This window comes from Salmo trutta, chromosome 27, assembly GCF_901001165.1.
Source record: "Salmo trutta chromosome 27, fSalTru1.1, whole genome shotgun sequence".
NCBI lineage: Eukaryota > Metazoa > Chordata > Actinopteri > Salmoniformes > Salmonidae > Salmo > Salmo trutta.
The window spans coordinates 11,830,285-11,850,136 of NC_042983.1; the positions used below are offsets into that span (position 1 = coordinate 11,830,285).

The following is a 19,852-nucleotide window of genomic DNA, read 5'->3' on the forward strand; positions in this document are numbered from 1 at the left end:
CAACTAGCCTACCTGGTTAAATAAAGGTGAAATAAAACAAATTAAAAAATTAAAATGCGAGGGTCACATTTGCCGTACTCTGTCTCTGATAAATTAAAATGTAGCAAAAATCTAGCATTTGGGGGCCCTAAGCAAGATTTGGTTGGGGGGCCCACCCACATCGCGAGTAAAACATTTTAGTGGCCCCCTCTTTTTAAGCTGCTGCTTATGTGAATTGTGCCTAGAAACAGCACTGTGTGCACAATATATACATACATTTATTACAGTATATGTAGAATTATGGTACTTTAAGTAAAGTGAGTATCTCGATCAACAGGTACAATTATTTTGGCTTTAAAAATTATGTTATTAAAAAGGACTCTACCATCCATAAGTTGGACCATTCAGCCACAAGCATGTTTGGACTTTTTAATGTCAACCTGCAACCTGGCTATCTGTTCTATTCAATCTCAATCAATTCCATCAGATGTCTTTGTGCAGTAAACATCATTGTCCTCTTGAAAGGCCACAATGGCAATATAATTGATTAGTTGTTTAGCTGCAAGCAAACAGAATACCTTTCATCCATGTACAGTGCCTTCGGAAAGTATTCAGACCCCTTGACTTTTTCAAAATTATGTTACGTTACAGCCTTATTCTAAAATTGATTAAATAAATAACAAATCCACAGCAATCTACACACAATACCCCATAATGGCAAAACAAAAACAGGTTTTTAGAAATTTTTACAAATGTATTAAAAATAAAAAACAGAAATACCTTATTTACACAAGTATTCAGACACTTCGCTATGAGACTCGAAATTGAGTTCAGGTGCATCCTGTTTCCATTGATCATCCTTGAAATGTTTCTACAACTTTGAGTTCACACCTGTTTATATAATGTCCCACAGTTGACAATGCATGTCATAGCAAAAACCAAGCCATGAGGCCGAAGGAATTGTCCATAGAGGTCCGAGACAGGATTGTGTAGAGCCACAGATCAGGGGAAGGGTACCAAAAAGCATTGAAGGCCCCCAAGAACCCAGTGGCCTCCATCATTCTTAAATGGAGAAAGTTTGGAACCACCAAGACTTCCTAGAGCTGGCTGCCCGGCCAAACTGCGCAATCGGTGGGAGAAGGACCTTGGTCAGGGAGGTGACCAAGAATCCGATGATCACTCTGACAGAGCTCTACAGTTTCTCTGTGGAGATGGGAGAACCTTCCAGAAGGACAACCATCTCTTCAGCACTCCACCAATCAGGCCTTTATGGTAGAGTGGCAAGACGGAAGCCACTCCTCTGTAAAAGGCACATGACAGCCCGCTTGGAGTTGACCAAAAGGCACCTAAAGACTCTCAGACAATTCTCTGGCCTGATGAAACCAAGATTGAACTCTTTGGCCTGAATGCCAAGCATCACGTTGGGAGGAAACCTGGCACCATCCCTACGGTCAAGCATGGTGGTGGCGGCCTCCTGCTGTGGGGATGTTTTTCAGCAGCAGGGACTGGGAGACTAGTCAGGATCGAGGCAAAGATGAACGGAGCAAAGTACAGAAAGATTCTTGATGAAAACCTGCTCCAGAGCGCTCAGGACCTCAGACTGGGGTGAAGGTTCACCTTCCAATAGGACAACGACCCTAAGCTCATAGCCAAGACAATGCAGGAGTGGGTTTGGGACAAGTCTCTCCAGAGCCCGGACTTGAACCCAATCGAACATCTCTGGAGAGACCTGAAAATAGCTATGCAATCGACGCTCCCCATTCAACCTGACAGAGCTTGACAGGATCTGCAGAGAAGAATGGGAGATACTACCCAAATACAGGTGTGCCAAGCTTGTAGCGATATACCCAAGTTGAGGCTGTAATCGCTGCCAAAGGTGCTTCAACAAAGTACTGAGGAAAGGGTCTAAATACTTACGTAAATGTGATATTTCCGTTTTTCAAAAAAAAACGTTTTTTCTATGTCATTATGGGGTAGTGTGTGTAGTTTGATGAGGAAACAAAACAATTTATTCCAATTTAGAATAAGGCTGTCACTTAACAAAATGTGGAAAAAGTCAAGGGGTCTGAATACTTTCCGAATACACTGTATATTCTGTCATTAACACAGAACGGGCAAATGTCCAGGTGACATTTTTCACCTCATGTTCAGACAGCCTTTTACAAACAAGAAAAGAAAGATGCAAAACACTACACTGAACAAAAATATAAACGCAACATGCAACAATTTCAAAGATTTTACTAAGTTACAGTTCATATAAGGAAATCAGTCAATTGAAATAAATAAATTAGGCCCAAATCTACAGATTTCACATGACTGGGAATACAGATATGCATCTGTCGGTCACAGATACCTTTAAAAAAAAAAGGTAGGGCGTGGATCAGAAAACCAGTCAGTATCTGGTGTAACCACCATTTGCCTCATGTAGCGGGACACATCTGCTTCACATAGAGTTGATCAGGCTGTTGATTGTGGCCTGTGGAATGTTGTCCCACTCCTCTTCAATGGCTGTGCGAAGTTGCTCTATATTGGCGGGAACTGGAACAAGCTGTCATACACGTCAATCCAGAGCATCCCACACATGCTCAATGGGTGACATGTCTGGTGAGTATGCACGCCATGGAAGAACTGGGACATTTTCAGCTTCCAGGAATTGTGTACAGATCTTTGTGACATGGGGCTGTGCATTATTATGCTGAAACATGAGGTAATGGCGGCGGATGAATGGCACAACAATGGGCCTCAGGATCTTGTCACCGTATCTGTGCATTCAAATTGCCATCGATAAAATGCAATTGTGTTCGTTGTCCGTAGCTCATGCCTGCCTAGTTGTGAGGCTGGTTGGACGTGCTGCCAAATTCTTTAAAACGACGTTTGAGGTGGCTTATGGTAGAGAAATTAACATAAAATGATCTGGCAACAGGTCTGGTGGACATTCCTGCTGTCAGCATGCCAATTGCACGCTCCCTCAAAACTTGAGATATCTGTAGCATTGTGTTGTGTGACAAAACTGCACATTTTAGAGTGGCCTTTTATTGTCCCCATCACAAGGTGCACCTGTGTAATGATCATGCGGTTTAATTAGCGTCTTGATATGCCAAACCTGTCAGGTGGATGGATTATATTGGGCTCCCGAGTGCCACAGCGGTCTAAGGCTATGCATCTCAGTACAAGAGGTGTCACTACAGTCCCTGGTTCAAATCCAGTCTGTATCACATCCAGCTGTGATTGGGAGTCCGTAATGGTGGTGCACAATAGGCCCAGTGTCGTCCGGGGTAGGCCGTCATTGTAAATAAGAATTTGTTCTTATCTGACTTGCCTAGTTAAATAAAGGATAAAAAAAATCTTGGCAAAGGAAATGCTCGCTAACAGGGCTGTAAACAAATTTGTGTATGAAAAATTTCTGAGATCTTTTGTTTCAGCTCATGAAACATGAAACTTTACATGTTGCGTTTATCTTTTTGTTCAGTGTACAGTGATTTTTTTTTATGAACAAAAATAATAGACCAAATATATCTTATTTTCTCCAGTGAAAAAAAAAAAACAGTCCCATAGTTTTATGTATGACTTTCCGTACATCTTACGTAATACAATTGGTTTGCTGTACCAAACAGCTGCTGAAAGATGGATGTCTTGTCTTCAGTCTGAAACCTGTTGATGTTCTGGACAGACAGACTGACAGTCAGGATTACCCTGAGCGTTAACAGAGTCAGGGTAAGTAGCCACCTTTGGCACTTTTTAACCAATTATTTTTTAACAACATCTACTTCCTATGACTTTCATTGCTTCATCATACAGTTTCATCAATAACTTTTTTTACACTGTAAAATACAACAAACTAGTATACCCCCTTCTCTGTATGCCTTATGTTATTTATTATTCACTTAAGTTATAAATGATCAACACAAAAATCCACTCAAAATACAAACATCCATTCCAAGCTTGAGCATCTGTATAAAAAGCAAGATGTTGCAAACATTTTCCAAAGGTTGGGTATATATATATAAAAAAATGTAATAATAATAATTGTGAAAAACAATGGTGAGTTTTCTTTATTTTATAACACAGCTGAAGACTTCTTTGATTTTCAAGGTTTTTTCACACTTGAATTGAATCATAACAAAACACAATTATACATGGCATTAACATAACTTATTATGGGTAGACCTATTTTACAAAAACTACTAAGTCACAAAAGAAATAAATTGCCTGTCAGATGTTTTGGCTGTGCATGGCTGACTGCCAATCTGGTGGGATTTGTACTGAATATGGAGAGGACTGTTTTGACTGGGTATTCAGAACTGATCACAGACAACAGCCACCACTGTAACACTCAGTAGCACAGGCTTTTGTGTATGTGCTTAGCACTGGTCTGTGTCGGAGGTCACTTTAACATAACATTCAAACTAATAGATATGATGTTGGACTATATATACAGTGCATTGGGAAAGTATTCAGACCCTTTACTCAGTACTTTGTTGAAGCACCTTTGGCAGCGATTACAGCCTCGAGTCTTCTTGGGTATGATGGAACGAGTTTGGCGCACCTGTATTTGGGGAGTTTCTCCCGTTCTTCTCTGCAGATCCTCTCAAGCTCTGTGTTGTCTTGGTTGTGTGCTTAGGGTCGTTGTCCTGTTGGAAGACGAACCTTCACCCCGGTCTGAGGTCCTGTGCGCTCTGGAGCAGGTTTTCATCAAGGATCTCGCTCCGTTCATCTTTCCCTCGATCCTGACTGGTCTCCCAGTCCCTGCCCCTGAAAAACATCCCCACAGCATGATGCTGCCACCACCATGCTTCACCGTAGTAATGGTACCAGGTTTCCTCCAGACGTGACGCTTGGCATTCAGGCCAAAGAGTTCAATCTTGGTTTCATCAGACCAGATAATTTTGTTTCTCATGGTCTGAGAGTCTTTAGGTGCCTTTTGGCAAACTTCAAGTGGACTGCCATGTACCTTTTACTGAGGATTGGCTTCCGTTTGGCCACTCTACCATAAAGGTCTGATTGGTGGAGTGCTGCAGAGATGGTTGTCCTTCTGGAAGGTTCTCCCATCTCCACATAGGAACTCTGGAGCTCTGTCAGAGTGACCATTGGGTTTTTGGTCACCTATCTGACCAAGGGCCTTCTCCCCCGATTGCTCAGTTTGGCCGGGCGGCCAGCCCTTTGAAGAGTCTTGGTGGTTCCAAACTTCTTCTATTTAAGAATGATGGAGGCCACTGTGTTCTTGGGAACCTTCAATTCAGCTGAAATGTTTTGGTACCCTTCCCCAGATCTGTGCCTCGACACAATCCTGTCTTGCAGCTCTACGGATAATTCCTTCCACCTCAAGGCTTGGTTTTTGCTTTGGTTTGCACCATCAACTGTGGGACCTTATATAGACAGGTGTGTGCCCTTCCAAATCATGTCCAATCAATTGAATTTACCACAGGTGGATTCCAATCATGTTGTAGAAACATTTCAAGGATGATCAATGGAAACAGGATGCACTTGACCTCAATTTCGAGTCTCGAAACACTTATTTTAATCAATTTTAGAATAAGGCTAACAAAATGTGGAAAAAGTCAAGGTGTCTGAATACTTTCCAAATGCACTGTATGTTGCTGATAACGTACAGACTGTAGCTTATGGTATACTGTATAGGTAAATACTGGATCTCAGCTAGAGTTTAGATTAATATGCTCCTGTACTGTAAGCCCTAAAACACCTCCTCAAAACTCAAAGGATAAATGTAGAGTTGGAGACATTCAAGACCTGTGTCTCTGAGTGCAACACAGCACCGTTGTATTGCCATTGCATATCCATTCAGCCTATCTTGTGTTGTCTTTGGCTCAGAGCAGTCAGCCTATTAAAGATTGTATTGATCTAAAACTCACTGGTTTAATGTAATCTTCTCTCTGTTCCGCTCAGTAATGGCCAACATGTTGTTGATGGACCAGACAGACATGGTCATTTGGACAGGATATGTGAAGCACTTTGAATACCTAAGAGGGATGCTGTATGCTTGAATCCAGTGGGGTGCTGCTGTATGCATGACTTATTGGTTTGGAGATGGCTATCCATACCACTGCTATTTTAAAGAATGTGACTGAACAAAGATGTGTGACATCAATTGTATAAGTTTGTGTGTCTGTCTGTTAACATCTTGTGGTCTGTGTGGGTGTGTAGTGAGTGTGATGACGACACATAATTAAGCAACAAGGCCCGTGGGGGTACGGCTAAGGGCTGTTCGTATGCACAACGCAACGCAGAGTGCTAGGATACAACACTTAGCTGTGGTATATTGGCCATACACCACAAACCCCCAAGGTGCCTTATTGCTATTATAAACTGGTTATCAACGTAATTAGAACAGTAAAAATAAATGTTTTGTCATACCCGTGGTATATGGTCTGATATACCACGGCTTTCAGCCAATCAGCTCGATCCACCCAATTTATAACAGCAGATAGACCGCAACTGAGAGACGCCGTAAACAATACATTTAAGATCTGTCTATCTGATTCAGACTGTTCAGTGATAACCAACACATCAAGCCACATAATTCAACAACACAACACTCTGTACAAACATCAGCACTCTTTAGGTTGAAGTTGCTCTTTTCCCACAACACACACTGATCAAGATCCACTCCTACAGTACAGACACACAGAGACCGGGGCTGGCCCGGAATGAGCAGAAGTCCTCTGATTGGACAATAATTCCCAATGAGGAAGTGCTCTGCGCCCCTGATTGGTTAATATCGAATTAAAAAAGGTAAAAGGAAGAAGAGAATCCTCTCTAGCGCGGTTGTGGATGTTGTTGCCATTGGAGGTGGTTGCCATGACAATGCTGCCTTCTCCTTTAAAGGTTTGGCGCCCCGGGCCCCAGCCCTCTCACACAGATATCTCATAGGTGGTGCCACCCACCCCGGTCACCTTTTTGACATTACTGTGGCGGCTAGGGCTGAGAGGGGTGCCCTGGGCACTGGAGCTGTTGGGCCCTAGATGGCAGTCCGTTTGCCCATTCACTTTACTTTGCATCATGGCCTCTCTGAATGGGTAGAGAAAAACAAGAGAGGGCACAGTTATTTGAAGTGAGAACTAGCTTTGCTTCAGATATAATATCTCCCCCATCTTAATACATGCACATGGATTATAAAACACAGAAAGTGTGTATTGTTCTTGCATGCATGGTCTGGTGGTGTTAGTAGATGGTGTTATGTCCCAGGAGCATGCAGTATGGAAATGACCATGACACTAGTTAGAGTAATGAAACGCATGCCAGTGTACCTGCTGGTACTAGAGTAAATGACCATGAGTGTTGTATTCATGACCCCAAAATCTGTATGAAATGTTATGAAATAAGGGCTAAGGTGGGTTGGGTTAGAGCGCGGTTGCGTGGTGCGCGGTGGGCCTCGCGGGGCATGGAGTGGCGACACAGCTACATTTGTGTGGAAGACAGTGAGTTCTACATTATTATTATGAAATGAATTCTATGGAAGCTGTGCCGTTTATGTGTTTATGTGCGTCTTTTGTTTCGGTTTTACTCCGTTACCAAATTTTTCCCTTTGGAAATTAGTTTTTAAAAGAAGTGGGAAGGAAATGAATTGTGGTGTCTTTTCCTGTTAAATAAAATATTATAAAAAAGAAATAAGGGGTAAACCAATAGTGTGTTGTTAGTGATATTGTAGGTTTGTATGGAGTTTCTGTAGGTGGTGAAAACATGCATAGAGAGACGTAAATGTTAATGTTTCCCTCCCAGGTGGAAGGGATGGGACAGGAGGGAAATAAGCATGCAAACAGAAGGAAATGATAGTGGGGTAATGGAACTTTATTTATCCGAAAGACAGATCATTTAGAAAAATACAAAAGTGGTCTCCTATGAAGGCAAAACATTTAAATCCAGTGACATACAAAGTACTTCATTTAGATAAAAGGGTATCATATCTCAAAGATACTGTATGTACACAGCACAGCAGGCTGCTGAGGGGATAATAATAATAACAATAATAATAATAACCACAGGAGGTTGGTGGCACCTTAATTGGGGAGAACGGCTCATAATAATACCCGAAACGGAGCAAAAAGGAATGGCATCAAACACCTGGAAACCATGTGTTTGATGTGTTTGATACCATTCCACCTACTCCATTCCAGTCATTACCACGAGCCCGTTCTCCCCAATTAAGGTGCCACCAACCTCCTGTGGTATACAGAAGCTACATGTTAACACCTAGCCTTAGCTCTCTGAGGCTCATTACTCATCCTGTGTGGGGGGGACTAGAGCCCATTCACTGCTAGTTTCTGCCCAGTCAGCCAGCAGGGCTTCCTGTGGAGACTGAGGTCTGTACCCAGCCCCTTAGCTCATTTCATGCACCCCAGGAGACGTTAGGATTCATACCTTGGGCCACCCAGGCGGGGTGAGTCTGTCCTTTCCAGGGCATGGATAAAGGAGAGTTTCTGGTGGGTGTAGGAGGGGGATTGGGGCATGGCGGGGGAGTGGTGGGGCTGGTGGGCTGGGGAGCGGTAGGATGGCTCGGGGGCCCTGCCTCCCTGCATGCTGCTGTCAGTGTGCAAGGAGCTGGAGGAAGTCCTGGGGGCACGTACCAGAGAGGAGCCACCAGAGGAGCGCAGCACGGGGGTCCGCGGCCCGTAGCTCACCACCCCCATCAGGTTGTCCCTGGAGCCTCCATAGGCCGGGGGTGTGGGGCCTTTGGAGCTAGGGCCCCGGGGCCCGTCTGGGTAGCAGGCGCTGGGAGGCAGGCCGTATCCTCCAGGGCTGTCAAACATGCCTGAGTCCTGAGCCTGATTATAGGCCTGAGCCTGGGAGTGTCCCCCGTGGTGCAGCAGCTGCAGCTTCTCCTTCTCCTCCATCTCCTTACGCTCCTGGATGGATGCCATGATGGTTTTGGAGAGGTTGTCGTAGCGCACCGGGGACGGGTCCCGGTCCTGGGGGGACTGCCTGCTCCTGCTCATCCCTATCCCCCTGGAGCCCAACATGGGGCTGAAGCTAGGGGGGACCTGCTGCCTCTGGCTCTGCAGTTCAGGCCCCCGCACATGGCACATTTTGGTTGGCAGGTAGGGTGTGTGGAAGCCCATAGAGGGCATACCGGGGTGGGCCATGCACTCTGCCTCTGCGGCTGGGGAAATGCTGGGGTTGAGCAGGCTGTCGTAGGAGAGGCTGCCGTTGCGGTTGGACAGTGTGTTGGGGGAGAAGACGCTCTTGTAGGGGGTGGAGGTGACGGTCTCGGGCTGCAGGGTAGGCAGCTGGCCCTTGTCCCTGCGCTGGTGGGCCTGCTTCAGGCTGAGGGAGCGGGAGTTGATGAGGTAGGAGTCCAGCTGCAGTGGGGAGGACTGGAAGGTGCGGTGGAGAGGGGCATTGTGGTAGTCAGGCAGGTCCAGGTTGGGCTCTGAGCGGTAGTCAACATGGCAACGGCCCTCCTCCAAGATGGCTGATGCCTTACGGTGGTCATCTGGCATTACAATCTGACAAGACAAAACAACACAGAAGTAATGAGAAATATGACTGGACTATTATTTTGACTAGCCATATTATAATAAAAAGGTTTTTATTACAAATCGTTACAGGCTGTCAACTTCATTTCAGTCACATTCTCAACCGTGCAGGAATACAGTAAAATACTGGGTAAGCCTGTTTGCGATTACTATCAAATTCAGTCATTTAGTCTGACCTTCTCCCCTGCCGCGTTGTAGTGGACTTTAGGGATGGTTCCGAACGAGGGCCGGTACTTGTACATGGCCGGGGTGGAGGGGTGGGTCTTGCCAGTTAGGGAACTATCTGGAAGGGGAGGACGGAGAGGACAATGTTACTGTGTGAGAGAGAGCCAAACAGTCATCAGATCCCAGCACAACAACCAGCCTGTTGTCTGTTAAAATGACGTAAGCATCCAAATTTATGGTGTTACAATTGATAGTGCTGTCATCATCAGAGCCTTTCACGGCTCATTACCCTGTGAAAGTCTTTCCCTAGGAACTTGGAAAGGCAAACGGCGGAAAGAATAGACATTCAGCAACTAACAATATGCAGATAAAAATCATTAGAAATCCTCCTTGCATTGAAATCCTTGCTTTTATTTTCTCAGCACAACAGACACTGGATATGTCCTACCAATGTTTTCAGGTTAATCTTGTGGCTCCGGCAATGATTTTGTCATTGCAAATAACGCAGCAACATAAAACCCCACCAAGTGGCAGTAGAACTACAGTGAGGGAAAAAAGAAACAGGAAGGTCCATACAAGGAAACATGACATTCACTGAGTGTACAAAACATAATATTGTGTAGCTGAATGGCACGCATACACAATCCATTTCTCAAAGCTTAAAAATCCTTCTTTAACCCATCTCCTCCCCTTCATCTACACTGATTGAGGTGGATTTAACAATTGACATAAATAAGGGGATCATAGCTTTCACCTGCTCAGTCTATGTCATGGAAAGAGCAGGTGTTCCTAATGTTTTTGACACTCAGTGCTGATGTAGCCTTACATACCATTGCAGTGCATGGGAAAAAAACTGCAGTGTATGTCATGTTTTGTAGCATGTTGTACTACAGTACCCATAATGCTCTGTAACTATATCCGGTTTATCTTACTAGATGTGTTCAAATCAAATCAAATGTTATTTGTCACACGCGCCAAATACAACAGGTGTAGACCTTACTGTGAAATGCTTACTTACAAGCCCTTAACCAACAATGCAGTTCAATAAATAGAGTTAAGAAAATATTTGCTAAATAAACTAAAGTAAAAAATGAAATAAAAATTCACACAATAAGATTACATAACAATAATGAGGCTATATATAGGGGTTATGTGCGGGGGTACAGGTTAGTCGAGGTAATTTGTACATGTAGGTAGGGGTAAAGTGACTATGCATAGTTAAAAAAAGCGAGTGGGGGGGGGTAAATGTAAATAGTCCGGGTGGCCATTTGATTAATTGTTCAGCAGTCTTATGGCTTGGGGGTAGAAGCTGTTAAGGAGCCTTTTGGACCTAGACTTGGCGCTTTGGTACCGCTTGCCGTGCGGCAGCAGAGAGAAGAGTCTATGACTTGGGTGACTGTAGTCTTTGACACTTTTTTGGGCCTTCCTCTGACACCGCCTAGTATATAGGTCCTGGATGGCAGGAAGCTTGGCCCCAGTGATGTATTGGGCCGTACGCACTACCCTCTGTAGCGCCTTAGGCTCAGATGCTGAGCAGTTTCCATACCAGGTGGTGATGCAACCGGTCAGGATGCTCTCAATGGTGCAGCTGTAGAACCTTTTGAGGATCTGGGGACCCATGCCAAATCCTTTCAGTCTCCTGAGGGGGAAAAGGTGTTGTTGTGCCCTCTTCACGACTGTCTTGGTGTGTTTGGACCATAATAGGTGTGGACACCAAGGAACTTGAAACTCTCACCCTGCTCCACTACAGCCCCGTCGATGTGAATAGGGGCCTGTTCGGCCCGCCTTTTCCTGTAGTTCACAATCCTCTCCTTTGTCTTGCTCACAGTGAGGGAGAGGTTGTTGTTCCTAAAGCTAACACTGTGGTGCCCCATCTCCTTTTTAATTTATTTTGAATTTAACCTTTATTTAACTTGTCAAGTCGGTTAATTTAAGAACAAATCCTTATACAATGGTAACAGAAGCAAGAGGCAAAACTGTCAAACCTTTACTAGAGCCCACTCTCAATAGCTTGTTCACTTAAAAGGTTGATTTCGCACAAAAAGGCAGTCATTCATATGGACAGGGTCCTACAGATAAATATTCATATTCTTTTCACCTTCTTCTACGGCAGAATTCCACCTAGAATACAGTAACATAGAGAGGGAGTGATTCATGCTGTAATTATCTCCTCACATTCCCCTGAACCCATCTCACCCCCCCTCTTCCCCCCACACTCACAGTTTGGAGCAGATTCACTGAACCAGGCCCGCTCACAACAAATTACACCTAATTTCTCCTCGCTGATGAAGAGCCATAGAGTCCTGCCACACTGGAGTTCATTCATCAAGCCCTGACTATCTATATAAGTCATGACTCCAGCACTCAAATGAGATGGAGCACTTTTAAGGGGCCAGAGAGAGCAGTTTGGTTCAAAACACCAGAGAGAGAAAGGAAAGAAGGGGAATGAGAGAGAGCGAGAGAGAGGGGGAGAGAGAGAGCGAGAGAGAGAGAGGGAGAACGCGAGAGAGAGATACACACAGAAAAAGAGAGAGAGAGGAATGTGATGATTTTGCGTAGAGTGCCCATTACCTTCACTGAACGTCAGCTGGCTCTTCAGCTGGTTGTAGCGGTCTGCTTTGGGCGGCAGCGGGGGCTGGGTGTCTAGGCCTTTGTCATCCAAGGCCAGGCCATCCAGACTGATCTTGGACTGGAGAGGGGAGAGGACGAGGGGATGAGGGGTTTAATGTGGTCTTAAAAGTCAACAGCAGGTGGAGGAACATAATGGGGAATAGGTCTAGGGATAGGACTGGGGACAGGGCAGGGTACAGGACAGGACAGGGAATAAGGCTAGGAATTAAGTAAAGGGACTGACTAGGAATAGTTCAGTTGAAGAGGAGTGGAAAGATGACTAGGGGAAAGATGGAGAATAGGACTGGGAATAAAACTGTGGATAGAACAGGGCATAAGACTATACAACGAAGACTGTTGTGTCTACTGAATGTACTGAATCTTACTTTAGACCGGAGGATACTGGTGTGGGTCCCGTTGTCGCTGACCTTGATGCTGATCTGTCTGTCAGAGATGTCTGGTCTGATGAAGGGGGGGTGGATGGAGACAGGGGGCTTCTTCCTGGGGTCCACACCTGTGTACCTGTATAGAGGAGAGGAGAGACAAGAGTTGACTTATCATATGAGAGTTATGCAATAATGACAGAATATAGCAAGACAGCACAAACAGATCTGGGACTCAGGCTATACGGGGGTATTGGGGGGCGGCATCGATGGCTGATGACGATTATAACAAAACTGTTTCATCCCCACCTGGGTATCGTCTCTCTGCGGCTATCTACGCCGTTCATTTTAGCAGTGTAATATCTCCCAAAAGGTATTTTTAATCTGGCTGCTGAATATGCGAATATGCGAAAGTGTGTTTGTGCTGTGCTTGATTTCCCCTTCACTGTTGTTCTACAAAGTGATTCAATACTCCAAGCCATCTGCCTTCCCCCAGGGGTAGCTGGCTTCATCCAGGCAGAACAGGACACACCTCCACACACATACACACACATACGTACAAAAGCATGTACAAGCGTCTCGCTTTGGACATTGTCACAGTTCTATCTCAGCAGTCCACTCAGAATGATTACAGCAGAATTGGTACCATGGCATCCCCCTGGTCGACTTTTTAATGGTCAGTCTGTCCAGCTCCCACCACCACCCACACCCCCTTCACGTAGGAATCCATGTCCTCCTTACCTGGGCACCAAGGGAGCACACAGGACATACTTGATGTTGCCACAGCAACCCTGCGTGAAGGGATTTACTCCTCCGCGGAACTTGCCCGTCACCTGAGGAACAGAATGCGTTGTTAGAGTGGGAGGGAGAGGAGACCCAAGGCCAGAACACACACACACACACACACACACACACACACACACACACACACACACACACACACACACACACACACACACACACACACACACACACACACACACACACACACACACCTAGAACTAGCTAGAGGATTTGAGTTGGCAAGTGAAGATGCAATGCTGATATTTTGTCCTGTACGATACATGATATACTGTACTGTATGTGAGTGTGAGTCTGTGTCTCCGTGAGTTGCTCTTGGGTGGGCCCCCTCTCACCTGTTCGTTAGTGGTGCGACCTCTGGCGACAAGGACCATATGGAAGCCTGTCAGGCCTATGACTGGAATGAAGAAGAGCCCTGCTATACACATCACCACCAGACTGGGCACACACAGTCAAGGGATGCACAACATTTTCTGGACTCATTTTAGCAGCTGCAAACCAACCAGCACTGCCACCAATGACCGTATGGCTGCCACCAATGACCGACCGTATGGCTGCCACCAATGACCGTATGGCTGCCACCAATGACCGTATGGCTGCCACCAATGACCGTATGGCTGCCACCAATGACCGTATGGCTGCCACCAATGACCGTATGGTTGCCACCAATGACTGTATGGCTGCCACCAATGACTGTATGGCTGCCACCAATGACTGTATGGCTGCCACCAATGACTGTATGGCTGCCACCAATGACTGTATGGCTGCCACTGAGCCATTCAGACAACCCTTTACGAGGCGCAGGCATTTCTGTATACAACAATCAAACATCTGCATACTCCACCAGCAGGGATGTGATCGTCTGTCATCCATACAAAATGAGGGGTTCCAGTCTAGTGGTCCATTTTAGTGCTTAGTCTGTTTGGGATAGGGGGCAGTATTTTCACAGCCGGATAAAAAACGTACCCGATTTAATCTGGTTACTACTCCTGCCCAGAAACTAGAATATGCATGTAATTAGTAGATTTGGATAGAAAACACTCAAAATTTTCTAAAACGGTTTGAATGGTGTCTGTGAGTATAACAGAACTCATATGGCAGGCCAAAACCTGAGAAGATTCTATACAAGAAGTGCCCTGTCTGACCATTTGTTCTCCTTCTAGGGCATCTCTATCAAAAATACAGCATCTCTGCTGTAACGTGACATTTTCTAAGGCTTTCATTGGCTCTCAGAAGGCGCCAGAAAGTGGAATGAGAGCTCTTCAGTCTCTGGGCGAAAAACAGCAGGGGTTTTTGTGAGTGGTCCTTCTGAGAACAATGACACTGGAGCGCGCATGCATGAGACGACTCCATTTTTTTCTTTCAGTGTTTGAACGAATACAACGTCGCCCGGTTGGAATATTATCGCTATTTTACGAGAAAAATAGCATAAAAATTGATTTTAAACAGTGTTTGACATGCTTTGAAGTACGGTAATGGAATATTTTGAATTTTTTTGTCACGAAATGCGCCGGCGCGTCACCCTTCGGATAGTGACTTGAACGCACGAACAAAACGGAGCTATTTGGATATAACTATGGATTATTTCGAACCAAAACAACATTTGTTGTTGAAGTAGAAGTCCTGGGAGTGCATTCTGACGAAGAACAGCAAAGGTAATCCAATTTTTCTTACAGTAAATCTGAGTTTGGTGAGGGCCAAACTTGGTGGGTGTCAAATTAGGTAGCCATGATGGTCGGGCTATCTACTCAGAATATTGCAAAATGTGCTTTCACCGAAAAGCTATTTTAAAATCTGACACCGCGATTGCAGAAAGGAGTTCTGTATCTATAACTCTTAAAATAATTGTTATGTTTTTTGTGAACGTTTATCGTGAGTAATTTAGTAAATTCACCGGAAGTTTTCGGTGGGTATGCTAGTTCTGAACGTCACATGCTAATGTAAAAAGCAGTTTTTTGATATAAATATGAACTTGATTGAACAAAACATGCATGTATTGTATAACATAATGTCCTAGGAGTGTCATCAAAGGTTAGTGCTGCATTTAGCTGTGGTTTTGGTTTTTGTGACATATATGCTTGCTTGAAAAATGGCTGTGTAATTATTTTTGGGAGGGTACTCTCCTGACATAATCTAATGTTTTGCTTTCGTTGTAAAGCCTTTTTGAAATCGGACAATGTGGTTAGATGAAGGAAAGTCTTGTCTTTAAAATGGTGTAAAATAGTCATATGTTTGAAAAATTGAAGTTTTTGCATTTTTTAGGTATTTGTAATTCGCGCCACGCTATACAATTGGATATTGGTGAGGCGTTCCGCTAGCGGAACGTCTGTCCCTAACAGGTTTTAAACACACTTTTCCCCAGGCCCTTCAGAACAGAACACAAAAGGCACTAGTTTTGTTACGGGTGAAATAAGACCCGGCTGGCGGCAGTGTGGAAGGATACGTGATGGTAGTGTGCAGCATGCCCAGCCGCTCCATGTGGTGAAGCACGAACAGCAGGCCGAAGGAGAACACGCCGACCATGTGGATGCTTAGCGACAGCAGGAACAGGAAGAAGTAACGGTAGTTTCTGCGTCCGATGCAGTTGTTCACCCAGGGGCAGTGGTGGTCAAAGTCCTGAGGAGGGACAGAGCGATGGATGGGTGTTAGGCGATGGTCATAGGGCAGAGTGGAGATGAACAGGATCAGAGTCTATACTACATGATAAAGTTCTTCAGTACATTCAAACACTCAACAGAGATGGTTCGATCAATTCCATCACCTCTGATTGCAAGTCAGATTTCTGAGGTCAGGGATTTTTTTACGAATATCTAATTTAGCTGACTTTGATGTCGTTTTCGGTTGCAGTTGAGTATCTACTGAAGAACACAGCATCGGTGGAAGTGGAAGAAGTTTGGCTGACATATAGTAGGCTACCTCACAACCTTCAGTTCAAAGTCAGATTTGACCTCTTTCATGGAGTGTTAGACTGTACATGAAAGAGCGAGGCAGAGCCACATCAGTAGGTTACTGGGGTAATCGACACAGCTGGAGAATACGACTTCAAATGGGGAAAAAAGTTATGAAACCAACATTCTACATTACCGAATACTGCTTGGATATGGTGTAAAATATGATGGAAATCCAATAATGAATTATATTGTTCACAGACAGTTGATTTAAAGGTCTTATCTGTGAAAACATACCAGTCAGTTGAAGTGGTCACAAATAGCAACAAGGCTAACACCGCATTGGACTGTGAACAGCTGATTACTGGGCGTTTGAGTGCGTGTGGCTTACCTCCACGCAGTTGTCACACACGCTGCAGTGGGAGCAGCGGGGCGGTCTATAGAAGTGACAGGTGGCACACCACTTCATCCGGACCTGAATTCCCTTGATCTCCACGTTCTTGTAGAGAGGCGCCCGGAAATCATCGTCCTTGTCCTCGTCCTCCTCCGCTGTGCCACAGGGAGAGAACACACACACATCATTAGCAGGAAAGTACACACACAAGCACAAATCTGATTTATATGATTCCATTTGACAGAGGCAACAGGAGGTAGACCTAAATAAGCTAGCTCCCATGGTTAGCTGTCTGTACAAATGTACATTTTATAGACACAATGCACTTTGTAGCCCACACCTTTGGCATTTAAACAAGGTAGTAAACAGTAATGTTTAAAGCCCAGGAGGCTGGCATTCAGTGAATGACTAAAAATCTCATTCACGCCACACCGCTGGTCATTGCACCGCTGCGGTCGTTCGGAAAAAGTACATTTCCACAGGTTTAGTGGATCTTTGCACAACTAGCCACTTTAGGCTTAGTGTAATATTTCTATTTCTATGTGGATTGTATTGCTCTGGAGAGAGATGGAAAATAACACGTGATGTCTTTCAGTTCATCAAAGAGCCCATTCAACCTGAAGGAGGATCATGACGGGGCTCCATCTAAATACACATATTACACTCCCCCCATTTAATACCTGGAGGGATGCGAGGAAGCGCCTTCTGAACAAGTACACTCTGAACACACACATCCTACTGGGAGACATATCTGTTGTTATGAGTTTTAGATTTAAAAGGTAACTGACTGAGAAACTGAATGAAAACATCTTCCCTGCAATCCTCAGCAGACAATCCTCAGCAGACAGAGTAATGAGAGGCTTTATCATCCAATACACAATATGAGGCTTTATATTTCAAGGCCTTATATTACAGAATAATATCAGCCTTTATATTTGAACTTGGTCGCCGCATTCACTGTACCAGTCAAAAGTTTGGACACACCTACTCATTCAAGGGTTTTTCTTTATTTTTACTATTTTCTACATTGTAGAATAATAGTGAAGACATCAAAACTATGAAATAATACATATGGAATTATGTAGTAACCAAAAAAGTGTTAAAGAAATATATTTTATATTTGAGATTCTTCAAAGTAGATACCCTTTGCCTTGATGACAGCTTTGCACACGCTTGGCATTCTCTCAACCAGCTTCACCTGGAATGCTTTTCCAACAGTCTTGAAGGAGTTCCCACATATGATGAGCACTTGTTGGCTGCTTTTCCTTTACTCTGTGGTCCAACTCATCCCAAACCATCTCAATTGGGTTAAGGTTGGGTGATTGTGGAGGCCAGGTCATCTGATGCAGCAGTCCATCACTCTCCTTCTTGGTCTAGTATAACTTACACAGCCTGGAGGTGTGTTGGGTCATTGTACTGTTGAAAAACAAATTATAGTCCCACTAAGCGCAAACCAGATGGAATGGTGTATCGCTGCAGAATGCTCTGGTAGCCATGCTGGTTAAGTGTGCCTTGAATTCTAAATCATTGACAGTGTCACCAGCCAAGCACCCCCACACCATCACACCTCTTCCTCCATGCTTCAGGGTGGGAACCACACATGCGTAGATCCTCTGTTCACTTACTCTGCGTCTCACAAAGACACGGCGGTTGGAACCAAAAATCTCCAATTTGGACTCATCAGATCAAAGGACAGATTTCCACTGGTCTAATGTCCATAGCTCGTATTTCTTGGCCCAAGAAAGTCTCTTCTTCTTATTGGTGTCCTTTAGTAGTGGTTTATTTTCAGAAATTCGAACATGAAGGCCTGATTCACGCAGTCTCCACTGAACAATTGATGTTGAGTGTCTGTTACTTGAACTCTGTGAAGCATTTATTTAGGCTGCAATTTCTGAAGTGCAGTTAACTCTAATGAACGTATCCCCTGCAGCAGAGGTAACTCTGGGTATTCCTTTCCTGTGGCGGTCCTCATGAGAGCCAGTTTCATCATAGCACTTGATGGTTTTTGCGGCTGCACTTGAAGAAACTTTCAAAGTTCTTGAAATGTTCCGGATTGACTGACCTTCATGTCTTCAAGTAATGATGGACTGTCGTTTCTCTTTGCTTATTTGAGAGGTCCTTGACATAATATGGATTAGTCTTTTACCAAATAGGGCTATCTTCTGTATACCACCCTTACCTTGTCACAACACAACTGATTGGCTCAAACGCATTAAGAAGGAAAGAAATTCCACAAATTAACTTCTAAAAAGACACACCTGTTAATTGAAATGCATTCCAGGTGACTACCTCATGAAGCTGGTTGAGAGAATGGCAAGAGTGTGCAAAGCTGTCATCAAGGCAAAGTGTGGCAATTTGAAGAACCTCAAATATAAAATATATTTAGATTTGTTTAACACTTTTTTGGTTACTACACGATTCCATATGTGTTATTTCATAGTTTTGATGTCTTCCCTATTAATCTACAATGTAGAAAATAGTCAAAATAAAGAAAAGCCCAAGAATGAGTAGGTGTGTCCAAACTTTGGACTGGTACTGTACGTCATACATGAGTCACACCAATTAAAGAGAAGGTCACATCGCTCTTAGAAGCAGGGATTTGACTGCAGTTTGTGGAGGCAGAAGGAGTACGATTATCCATGTGGCCACAGGCATCTCACTATAGTGGGCATACGTTTGTCTCTGTAACACTCGACCTCTCTCTATAAAACTACTGCTGCTCTCACCTCCATCTCCATAACAACCACAGTGAGGAGAGACCAGAAGGACACTGTCACTTCAGGGACATAAACAGTAACCTGGCTGTGCCATATATGCCCTAGTAATTGTTACCTGTTTATGGGGGGGAAGATCATTTCTTAAAGACACGTGCTTATCATTTTACAAGCACGTTACAACCATCAGGTGTAAATGGACCGCATTCAACGATCATTACTAAACATAGGGGCCGGGCTGTCCCCCAGGAGAATGCATTGGGGACATATGATGTGCCACAGCGCAGATTCTACAGTGGACAACACACACAGTGTTACCCTTCCTTTACTGTTACTAACAGCTGACTGACATCAAGTACTGGCAGTCATTTTCCTAATGCGGCAGCGGGCATCTTTAGCCTCAACCAGGGCTTGGTCGCTCAGTCAC

General features: G+C 44.5%; 1 protein-coding gene across 1 annotated transcript in view; it reads right to left on the bottom strand.

Annotated features, from left to right (window-relative positions):
- Window positions 1-6,535: 6,535 nt before the first annotated feature.
- zdhhc8b (zDHHC palmitoyltransferase 8b) overlaps window positions 6,536-19,852 on the bottom strand; it is an 84,892-nt gene continuing 71,575 nt past the window's right edge. The window contains exons 3-11 of the mRNA XM_029716664.1: window positions 16,709-16,866; window positions 15,873-16,045; window positions 13,765-13,867; window positions 13,370-13,461; window positions 12,632-12,767; window positions 12,207-12,324; window positions 9,647-9,753; window positions 8,356-9,440; window positions 6,536-7,005 (exon numbers count right to left, since the gene is read on the bottom strand). Coding sequence (XP_029572524.1) covers window positions 6,849-7,005; window positions 8,356-9,440; window positions 9,647-9,753; window positions 12,207-12,324; window positions 12,632-12,767; window positions 13,370-13,461; window positions 13,765-13,867; window positions 15,873-16,045; window positions 16,709-16,866 — 2,129 coding nt within the window. The 3' untranslated portion in view covers window positions 6,536-6,848. The remainder of the gene's footprint in view (window positions 7,006-8,355; window positions 9,441-9,646; window positions 9,754-12,206; window positions 12,325-12,631; window positions 12,768-13,369; window positions 13,462-13,764; window positions 13,868-15,872; window positions 16,046-16,708; window positions 16,867-19,852) is intronic.